The sequence below is a fragment of the Egretta garzetta genome, unplaced genomic scaffold (genome assembly GCF_000687185.1).
Source record: "Egretta garzetta isolate BGI_Z169 unplaced genomic scaffold, ASM68718v1 scaffold98, whole genome shotgun sequence".
Taxonomy (NCBI): Eukaryota; Metazoa; Chordata; class Aves; order Pelecaniformes; family Ardeidae; genus Egretta; species Egretta garzetta.
Window position 1 is genome coordinate 1,622,085 of NW_009260611.1, and position 11,435 is coordinate 1,633,519.

At 45.3% G+C, this 11,435-nt stretch overlaps 1 protein-coding gene across 1 annotated transcript in view; it reads right to left on the bottom strand.

Moving 5' to 3' along the window:
• SPATA13 (spermatogenesis associated 13) overlaps nucleotides 1-10,198 on the bottom strand; it is a 46,209-nt gene extending 36,011 nt beyond the window's left edge. Inside the window, exon 1 of the mRNA XM_009644889.2 lies at nucleotides 8,708-10,198. Coding sequence (XP_009643184.2) covers nucleotides 8,708-10,174 — 1,467 coding nt within the window. The 5' untranslated portion in view covers nucleotides 10,175-10,198. The remainder of the gene's footprint in view (nucleotides 1-8,707) is intronic.
• Between the last annotated feature and the right edge of the window lie 1,237 nt (nucleotides 10,199-11,435).

The following is an 11,435-nucleotide window of genomic DNA, read 5'->3' on the forward strand; positions in this document are numbered from 1 at the left end:
ACCACCAGCTGTGCCCCAGGGCCACACAGCCGGCTGCTGCCATTGCCCACAAGCCCCCAGCGCAGTTGATGCTCAAGGGTAAGGGTATTTCATACCAGTTGATGCTCAAGGGTATTTCATACCTGGTTTTCACTAAAGCAACTGACCCCCTCCTGCCTTTTTTTTTTTTTTTAAGCATTAGCTCCACAATAAATTGCACTGCTTCTTGGTTTGGTATCTGTATTTTTCAGCTGCCTGGCTGAAATGCAACCTTGCTAACTACAGCTGCCTTTTTCTAATCCAGAGAAAGGAGATAATCAAAATCTCATCATGTCTTTGCAAGAAGTGCATATTCACTTCCAAAAGCAGTTTATAAAAAGGTGTGATAAAAGAAACAGATAATAATTCTTGCTGAGAATTACAAAGAAAACCTGGGTAGGCTGAGAAGTATCAGAACATGATCACTACCTATTTTCAGTGAAAACCTGTGATGAATACTCAGTCACGTACTTTGTGAATGGCAAGGTTTAAAAGCAGAAACTGGAATATTTATAGGGAAAAATCACAGCATTTGTGCTATTTCAGGTAGATATCTCTGTGTTTTGATCACATGAGTACACATCGTTGTGTATATAGACTTTTAGGAGTCTATATAAAAATGCACAAACTTCTTATGCTAGCAATGACAGCTATATGCCAGTATTATTGGTTATTACTAATTGGGTATTTCTGTATACTTACTGGATATTTCTGTATAACACATGTAACTGCCAAATGCTAGGAACTCAGAAATAAGGTTAGAATTGATTTTTCAATTCATATAAGCTAGCAAAACTATAAAGGATGAAGTGATCATGACCTAATGGTCGTAAATTATTTTATCACCTTCATTTAACAGAGTAAAAGTCCGGACAACGTGTCTCCACCCAGGCACATGATAAAAGGCGACCTTTGCACTTTTTCTTGTTGCTAAATAGCAGTGGGGGAGCATTAGCTGAAGTTCATTTATCATCACCACTAGCTGAGGTCAAAAGCTTGTTTTATGTTTCATGGATGTGATCAATATTTTTATTTGCAAACTGTTGTGACAGACACAGAGATTATGACACTCCGGATACAATACAGCCTCTCAGTGAAGATCCATTTATTGCTTGCTTTCCAGATTTTATAAAAAGATCCTGAAGTGTTATGAGAGCCCAGAGATTCCCTGCTGATCCAACAGTTTCCAACAGTGATACCATCACAGCAATAGTTACCATGGAAGTGATTGCTTTTACTGTAGAAGAAAGCACCCATTCAGTCCGTGTTTGCATCTTCTATCACAAACTAACCAGAATTATTAAACCAGTTCAACTGACTTACAGGAAGAAAATTTTCATCTATTCCTTTCTAAGTAAATGCAAACTGCACTATATCCTTTTTCTTTACATGCCTATGCCTTCTCCGGCACTAGCATCTTTTCTTTTTAATTAGCCTCTGAGAAGACCCCAAATAAATGCACCGATTATCTATCCCTAGAATACACAGTGCTATTCGACCTGTGGTCTGCAAGACAGGAGAATACAATCTGTGAAACAACTGCAAAAAACCTTTTTAAGAACATAGGCATTTACACCTATACAAACAAGCCAAGCAAAAGAAATCAAAGTAATACAACTACATCAAAAATTTAACCTAAGTTTTAGCTGCTTGGAAGTTATAAACATTATAGCAAGATAATTTGCCTTTTCTTCCCTCCCCCACCCCAAAACTGTTCAAAACTTTGAAGAACACTGCTTCAAAGGGCGACCCCTAAAGGAAAACCACTGCACTACACTAGCACGAGCTCCTAGAATGGGTGCAGGAAAAACTATGCATCGTCATAAAGTAAAATCGCATTACTGTGCCTTGTAATACGGTAAAATCAATCCCCATTAGCAGCATAAACTGCAGTGGTAAAACACTCATTTGGGAAGTTTTAGAAATTGGAAAAAAATTCTACAATTCTACTCTAGGGATTTGTTGACACCAAAGCAATTGTGGTGTTTTAACTAACAAATACGCCTATAAAACCACATTAAAAGATCGGGATATACAGATACAACCACAAACAAAATTTGGCCATGTACTTTTAAGGGATTTTTAATGCAGGTTTGCTTCATTTAACCTGATCCTTGAAAGCCTGCTTATCGTAATCAACAAGCATAACTGCTTTCCCTCTCAGCAACAAGCCATACCTAGATTAGCGAGTTCACCTTTGTAATATCCACATTTCACAGATAAGGAGCAGACACAAAGCAGTTAAGTCATTTAAGTCACAGAGGAAGCATAGGGCTGAACTGGAAATGACAAACGGATCTCATGACTCTCAAATCTGTTCTTCAGCCTCAAGGATTTCCTTCATCCTCTCCTCTAACTCATTTCCAAAACCAAATCAGCTAACATTTCCGACTGGCATAGGGGAGTTTGCAGGGAAATGTATTTGCTTTGCAGAAATAATCCCATCAATCGCAGAAAAATGCAAGCGTGCTAAAACCAGAAAACTGTTTCCACTAGTTTTCCAGTGACTGATACTTGGGGATGGCTGGGTGATGCTCTAATGCTGTCCCTTCTTTACTTCAGTATCTAAGCTGGAACAGCAAGCAAGTAGCGTATAGTAAAGGAGTATTCACATCTTCTTCTGCCTCTTTTTAGAAGATGTATAGGCATTAATAATCCCTAAATAAATCTCTAAGTAATTTCTAAATTGACTCAGAACACCCCAGATCAAGTAACAGGACTAAAAAAAATCCATTTTCCTTTTATTTGGCAAAACAAGCAACTTTTTCCAGTCTGTCTTTGTAACATCTGCTGGTGAACCTCAGAAGCCAGATGATAACTACAGGTTGAAAGTGGAACTTTCTGCTAACAAAGCAACACATAAAAACCCATAGGCCTTCAAATCTCTTCAGTGCCTCTCCAGGCAGAGTTCCTCTGGTTCCCCCCTCTTTCCACCCTTCCAGAGCAAAGCCTCAGCATCCCTGCCCAAACCCAAACCCAAGCCCACGCCCAAGCCCAGCCATGGGCAGGTCCCAACAGCAGTCATAAACTCCAGCTTGCGTGGGGTGGGGCTGCCTTGGACAACTCTACGTCTGCAAACTATTACTTCCTAGAGCATGGACTAAGGACAAGGCTGCTGCAGTTGAGCTCGGAGTAGGACAAGTTGAGGCTGCTGTGCTCAGTCTCCTCAGCTCTCGGCCGGTCTCCCACCCTGCCACTGCGTCCCGCTCGGCATCCCGGCACCACGAGCAGCACAGCAGCCTCCAGAGGCCAGGAAGGGGAAAGGCAAGTGGCTCAGAGGAAAGTCCTGCAGCTGCCTGTGCTCAATTTGGACATTGCAACCCCCTGGCGTCGAGATGGATTTTCAGTGCTGACAACTCAACACCATGCTTGATGTAAAAACCAAAGCGCATGGCAGAAGTGCTGTCCCACTCTCTAGGGCACCATTACTCCTGATCCCAGGGTGGGCAGTGTCTAGGTATTAGGGAGGTGTCACAGGAGCTACAGCAGGCTCAAGTATCGGACGCTCTGGAAAGGCAGAGGAGCCCATATGCAATATGGAAAGGGCACAGCTTGCCCCAGCCTAACTGCAGGGCAGTCTGTTCGAGCCCCCCCTTTCAGCATCCACAGACCCTTTCTCAGGGATGACAATAACCCCTGGATTACTCTACCAGTTTTCAAGAATGGCCAATTTTATTCAGCACCACAGTTACTCAGTCTAAAATTCAACCTGACCCAGAATTCAGATTACTGTCACCACCACCTTGTTTTTCTTCTTCCTAGTAGAGGATACAGCAACATTTGATTACAGGCTGCACCAAATGGCAGACAGCTCTGCTGCAGCGAGTTGGAAGAGTTTTTGCTGCAATGGGAAGATACACATGTCCTTTGAGGGCTCCCTTCTCATCGTTTCAGCAATCAGTTCTGCAGTCTGGGTTTGTAGCAATGCACAGCGGTTTCTGGTTTAGCTCTGGGCAGGCACTCTTGGAAGCTGCTTTTTGAGCAACTGTGAAGGGTGGAGGTGCTGCGTGAACGCATCCTGACTTGAGCAGAGCAGCTCAGAGAGTTTAGCATAAATCCAATGTCACTCGGACTAATTGAAACCTCAGTTTGCCGTCAAAGATGCTGTTGAGAGCCTGTTACAGTGCTCTGCTGCTCTGTCCCGAGGCCTTATGGCCAGCGAGACGAGAGGGCCACTGGAGTCTGGGTCCTCACTCCAAATTACAAGCCACATACGAGTAAACCTAGTTTAAGAAGTTCCCACCTTTATTTACTTTATCTAATCATCCTTCACAGTTTAGCACATTTTCAGTTACACAGATTAAGCTGATTAAGCCACACTCCAAATTGCACGAACAGAGGTGAATAAATCCAAAAAGAAGAGTTCAGAGAGCTGAAACCAACTAACTCCCAGCAGGTGTGCTCATGCCCAGCCCCACAGCGCTCAGGAGCTTGAGGTAGGTACCAAGGATGTCCATCCTCAGCTCCTGGCTGCTGCATACTCCTTGGGGGTACTGAATGTGGCCACATCCAGCCACCAACCCTTTGGTCCTTCACTGTGAGGACATGTTTTGAAGCAAGAAATCAGGAGGATGAACAGCGAGGACAGAGCTGAATCCTCTCTGTATTCTCACCCATACAGCTCTTCCTCTTCTCCTCCATAAGCTGTCCCCCAGGTTAAGCCATCTGTGCTCAATATTCAGAGCCCAGAGCCCTGTATGGGAAAGACCAGCCCAACTCTGCCAACAGCTGAAAGTTGGGGGAGTGATGGAGCCAGACTCTTCTCAGTGGTGCCCAGCGACAGGACAAGGGGCAATGGGCACAAACTGAAGCAGAAGAGTTTCCAGGTGAATGTGAGGAAGAACTTCCTTACTTTGAGGGTGACAGAGCACTGGAACAGGCTGCCCAGGGGGGCTGTGGAGTCTCCTTCTTTGGAGATACTCAAAACCTGCCTGGACAATGTTCTGTGCAACCTGCTCTGGGTGACCCTGCTTTAGCAGAGGGGTTGGACTGGATGATCTCCGGAGGTCCCTTCCAGCCCCTGCCATTCTGTGACTGCACGATGTGGATTGGTTGGGACCATCGACTTTCGCATGGCACAAACATGAACAAGTCAACATATGGGTCTTGGAGCACTTAAAATACAGTCTGCAAACAAAATGTGACTCAACCCTAATTACAGCAGTTACCTCTTCACTATAATTTATCATTCACTTATAGTCATGCAGATAAGGTATTTAAGCAATAAAAAGTCTGGTGTGCTGTGAAGCCAGATGCCAGCAAGGCAACTTAAATAGCAAGTGCTCTAAGGGCTTGTGAAAGATTAGGTGGAATGTCAAATAACTTGATTTGTCTTTTTCTGTGACAAGTTCAGAACACTGTTTTGTTTAGGCAGCCTTAGCCACTGACACATGCCAGTCCAAAGCAAAGGGTTCAAATTTTTGTTATTTACAGCGACGTGCGGCTCTCCTTCAGGAAAGTAAAGGCTATGCGAAACAGTCCAAATACAAGCCTGTACTTAATCATCTATGCTATTTAAAAGCGATGTATTGAATGTAAGTGACAGTGGCATAAAGCAGAGACTGGGAAAGCAAGGGCTGTCACAGACGAGCTTTGGTGACTCATGTCTCTCTTGCTTAAGAAGTGCTGAGGCATGGATCCAGGCTGCACTTAATTAGCTCTTCCCTTGGGAAGCAACCTCTTCAACAACCGAGAAGGCCAAACACCTCCCCTGCTCCAGTCCAAATCTTGCATTTCAGTTAAACCAACAAAGTGGCAGAAGTGGTAAGACCTCAAGACTGAATCACATAGGAAAAAAATCCACAAAAGATCAATTCAGGTAAATGGATAGATGCCCTTGCGTGAATACTGCAAAATCAGCTTTACAGCATCGGGGAAACACAAGGTAGAAACATTTAGTTTCCACATTTGGGAAAATAGAGAGACGGACCAAGTTCCACAGACTTCATTTGCCAACTAATCTACTAGATGAGTGGGTAAGGGAATAAACTAGATTTGCTTCCAGCTACAGCAGCCATTTGCCACGTTTGAGCCTGACGGCGTAGCACCTTGTAAGCTTTGTACTGAAATACGTCTCCAAGTCATGGAGATTGTAGTGGCTGTACTGGAATACATATTGGCTTTTACATGAAATCCACACAGAAAAGAAGATACATGAAACATGGAAACAGTGCAGGTTTGTCCATCAACACAGTGTATTTAAGGTTCAAAGTCTTAAAAAAAATGGGATTCGCATGGCTCAGCCTTACATCTCAAATGATTGTTGAGAATGAACCAAGCGCTTGACTGCCACAGGAACAACTTGCTGGGCTGGTACAGTTCTGTAACACAGAGGTGTAAGGTGGGGTTAAAAATGAATTGTAAGTCAAAAGTTCAAACCCCAGTGACCTCATTGTGTGGGTATGTGGCATTCATAAAAGTGCCTGCGGGCTGAATAAACTCCAATTAAAAAATAACCTCACATAAGTATCTTTGGTACCAAGCCACCTCCAACACTGAGGAAATGTTGTAAAGGAGGAGGAAATGAGCAATGAAACCCTCCAAACAAATGGCAGGGAGAAACCATACCACTCTCCCTGTTTTGTAGTCACTCTGAGTGCCGTGGCTTTAGGGTTGGGTTGGAATGAAGAGCAGGCATGGGAAAAAAAAGAGAGAACAGAGTTTACACCCCTTGCAGAGTACGACAGAAGTAAACCCTGTCCTGCACAGCTCCTGCTTCCAATCCACAGCTACCACCTCCAAAAACTTTGCTTTTTTGGGTCAGAAGAGAGGTCTGGATGCAGCAGCACCACTTGGCTGGCCGCAGTTGTTTTGCCCATGGACAGAGGGCTCCAGGCAGGGCTCACAGCAGAGGGAGGGGGCTACAGGCCCTCGCTGCTGCCCTAGCAGCCAAGGAGTCCATGCCCTGGCCACCATTTCCTTCACCTCCTGCAGGGCTCCATCCCAGACCGGCCGCCTGCCCGCCACACAAACCCAGAGCTGCCACTAGCAGCACGCACAACCGAAGCAAGCGTTAAAAGGCACTCACAATTAACCTAAAATACGTTACAATATAAAGTTTAAATTGCATGCTAGATAATAACAGCATGTGGTGTTAAAACTAAAAGTGCAGGGACTTTTATCCACCCAGCGCACACATTCATTTAAAAACTGTACTGGTTTGTGGGGAGCCAAGGGGAGGGACAAGCTGAATTTCTCTTGGGTTGTGATCACAGATCACCACTAGATGGTAGATGAGTAGCATTAATTCTACTTCCCTTTTATTCCCAAGAAATACAACTGACATACATCCTACACTAGGGCTCTTGCCTCTTCTGGCAGCGTGAAAGCATCTCCCTAAATACGCTCTTAAGTGAGAGTTTTGGAAAACTCTGTGGCAACTCTGGGACTCCAGAAGAAAAATAACCTCAGAGCCCCAACCTTTATACACATTGGGTTTATTTTTCCAATCTTACCATAGCTGCAAGCACTACAGTAAACAAACTCGCTTTTCGCAAGCAGAAGGGCAATATTGATAAGCTCTGTAACCACTTACAGTTAGTTTGCAAAAACCACACCGGGCTTTTAAAAGTACGAGGGCTTCACAGACATTATAAGACTTCAGAGCGTGAAAGGCTGAAGTTTGTGCTGCAACAATTACCTTTGTCTATCGCATACCTAGGGTGTAAGATACTTCTAGTCAAACTGAAGTGGCTTAAAAGATAGAGCAACTTTATTTTGTAAATGGTCTCCATATTCACACAGATTCGGAGGGATTTTTGCCCTAGTGTATTTTTCCCAATGAGTAGCAAACCTTTCTCTGCTGCCTCACCCTGAGTAGCTCAAAGCCACATTACTGTACATTGCGGGGGCTGAGGTGGGCCGCACCATCCAAAACAGGTGCGGGATACGACAGGCATTCACCAACACTGCCAAACCACTGCAACTGCTCCAGTGCCAACTCACACAGTGCTTTAGGTAAGGGCACAGGGTTATTATGTGAATTTACCTCAGAGGTGCTGCAGCACATCTACCCATCTAGTGGGAGTATGGAATCATGCATTAGGTGCAGTGAAACGCTGGTGCCTTCACCAAAACATCAGTAGTGACATGCTCAGCCCAGCACATAAAGTGCTGTTGTTTGAAATGTGCAGGCAAATAAATACCCAAATAGTTTACCCTCAGCATGGCCATCATTGCACAGGGAGAACATCGGATACAACTGAAGGCTTGAACCTCTATACTGTCTCTTCCACGCCATGCTACTGTACAATTACTACCATGTTCTGCAAGGCTTCTACAGGTAGGGTGTTTTACACTGAATCAACGCTACTTTAAAATACATGGACTCTTGAGAGACCTTTCAGCTTGGAAGGAAACACAGCCAGACCCTGCTTAGGCTGGTGAAGCCTGACAAGACCGCATGACAAGGTGGTGGATTTGCAGGGAGCAATAAGCTGCCCTTGAAAACCTACATGAATAGCTTTGCTGCCAAAACTTTCTTTGATATTAATGCACAAAGAAAAAATAATTTGATGTTAGCATCCAAAGAGAATATATTAAAGGAAATAATTGCTGTCAGCATATTTTAGCAATAACAAGCTGCAATAGCCATTAGTTATTCAGGTTATTTTGCATCGCTTTGCATTAATAAAGACAAAACCTGATAGATCTATATGCAGCTTCTAAAGGATTTTGCTTTCTTTCTTACCTCTTCCTTTTTCTCTTCAGCACCAGAGGCTAAATTGAGGCTCAGCTGAGAGTGGCTGCTTATGCCACTGTCTTCATTTCCATCATCATAGTACACGGTTTGCACCGAGTCCTGGAAGCAAACAGGATTCCTGCCTGGCTTCAGCCCTGGGACCTCAACTCTCTCCTCGCTCTCCGATGAGCTCAGTGACAATGTGCTGTGATGGTTTGGGCACTGGAAATTCATATTGCACTTGACCTTCTCTGCAGTGGGGCTTTGAGGCTTTGGAGTAGTCGGCCTGACGGGAACAAGAGGGTTTTCAGCTTCATATGTAAACTGCTGGGTAGCTTTTGGTTCATCCGAGTCGGAATAAAACACTTCATTGGGAAATGGACTAATGTCATTCAGCGTGGGTGATAAGCTGTCAGAGTCTGGGATACCTGATGACGTCCTGAGGCTTTTGTCTTCAGCAACAGCTACATTCATTTCAGGCTCTTTATCCAGAGCATTGGTAGGGCTTTGCAGACAAGGCGTTCCCGGCAAGGAAGAGTCTGGACTAGATACTGGGGAGGTGCACCTCTTTCTGTCATGATCCGTGCTGCTGGAAACCCTGCGGGAGTAGTCATCGTGCAGTCTGCTGTTTGGCCGAGTTCTCTGGGACTGCTCACTGGGAGAAGGAGCGGCGCTCTTAGGGCCATCCTTCTTCCACCCAACATCTGTAATGTTACTGACAAGTTTCAAAACCCGGTCAAAATCTTTTGCCCTGATAGGGCTCTTCCATCGCTTGGATCGCCTCTCGGGGTTCCCACTGGTTTTGTCCGAGTCAGCAGAAGTAATGCTCACAGTCCTTGTTGGCATCTGTTTTTCATTTGCAACCTTGAGGTCAGCGAGGTTCGAGGTGGACTTCCGTTTGAATGAGCTTTTTTTCAGAAAGTTCAAATTATCCGAACTTTTGCTTCTCCGATAAATGATCCTGTTGTTTTCAGAGTCCTTCACCAAAATTTCACAGATCTTTGGCTCTGCGATGACAGGCGACATTGGCCTAGTACAGTTGTGATGACTCTGAACCGTATCCGTGTCTAGCAAGTTTATGCGGCCAGCACCATAAGCCCGCCTGATGCTGCGCGAGCGATGAGTGTTCCTCAGGAAAGACTCATCACTCTCCTCCACATCAGAGCAGTCAGAAGCTAAACCATCCACTGCGTTCTGGAAATCATGCAGAGGCCCTGAATAGGAATACCTGTTAGTCTGAACTCTCACCACTGCCCCGTTTGAACCATGTTTGCCTACGCCGTTCTCATTTAAGATGTCTGAGCATTCCCTTGTTTGAATTCCTTGGAGAACTGAAGATTTCAACTTCTTGAAGGATCCCATTTTTCTGATGGAAGACAAAGCATTCCACGTGGACGGGTTGCCCATCAAAACCAGAGAACGAGGCCTGTCAGAGCTGGAGTTAGCCCGTTTCCGAGGGGTGGTGAAAAAGCTCATGATTTTGGAAGGGCTGAGCTTATCCTCTTGAATTTCCTCCTCATGACCGTTGCTGGTGCTGTATCCCCCATTGTGACTGACACAGTTAGTCTGGTTTGGGGGCTCTTTATTATCCATAACTATACAAGTAACGGTGGTGCCATTTCCGTAGCCGTTCGGAAACGTTGTCATGCTCTCGATGCCATACGCATGGAGATGGAGGCTGGGGTAGCTCAAAGTGACACTGCTGTCTCCACCAGCTGACCTGGCTGCCTCTCCTTCATCTGCGGCACCTCGGTTTGTCTTGCTTTCACATTGGCTGGGCGAGCTGAGCTCCTCAGGCTGCACTGCCTGCATCAAGAAAACAAAAGCAACCGTTAGAGAAATTTCCTTACAAAGTCCCCAACCAAAAGAAGTTTGAGCCCCAATGTAGGACATAAAGGCATGCCCGAAATGAAGGAGTTCTTTTTTGCCGAACAAAGGTGTGCTGCAGTGGTAGTGGCAAGACATTCATTACTCCCTCAAAGTATAATTGCATTCATTAGCAATTTAAGAGACCAGAATAATTTCAATATGTACTTGTTTCTCCAATCCTCAATAAGCTAATAAATTCAGTATGACTACCACACCTACCTTGCAACACTAAATATAATCCACACGCACGCTTAGAGGAACCCCCGACACCAGCAATCCAGTCTTCCTCCTCACAGCACTCAGCACTGAGCCCCAAGACACATGAGAAGCCTTCATCCAAAAAAACCAAGCACGTCCATCAAGTGCCACCTAATCCTCAAACAGTAGGCAAAGAAGAGGAAAACACACGTATTTTTGCCTACACTTGCTGCGGTCGGAAGGCAGCGTGACACTCTTGTCTGTCCCCTAGCAGGTAAACCTAAGAGTTACATCAAGTGCACAGCAAAGCATTTTCCCCTAGCCAAAGAAAACAAGATTCAGAAGTACGTAAAGCCAGAAGCCAGCCTAGGCTGTCATGACAGCACGATGAAAACTTGAATTTGGAAGCGACCGGAGTCTCTGTGATTGGGACATGCTGTGTAAGGGATCTCCCCCCGAGCAGAGCGTGGGAGATGCAGCAGCCCAAACCACGCTCTGGTGCTTGGGAAAGCTGCATGGGGACCACTGGCCGTGCATCCCCTGCCCCAGCCGGGGGCCTTTGCCGGGAGGTGCTTGCACCACCATGCTACACAGTGCCCAGAAGCCCCTGGGATGCTCAGTCCGAAGCAGACACTATCTTAAAAACAAAGGTCATGGCACGGTTCTCTCT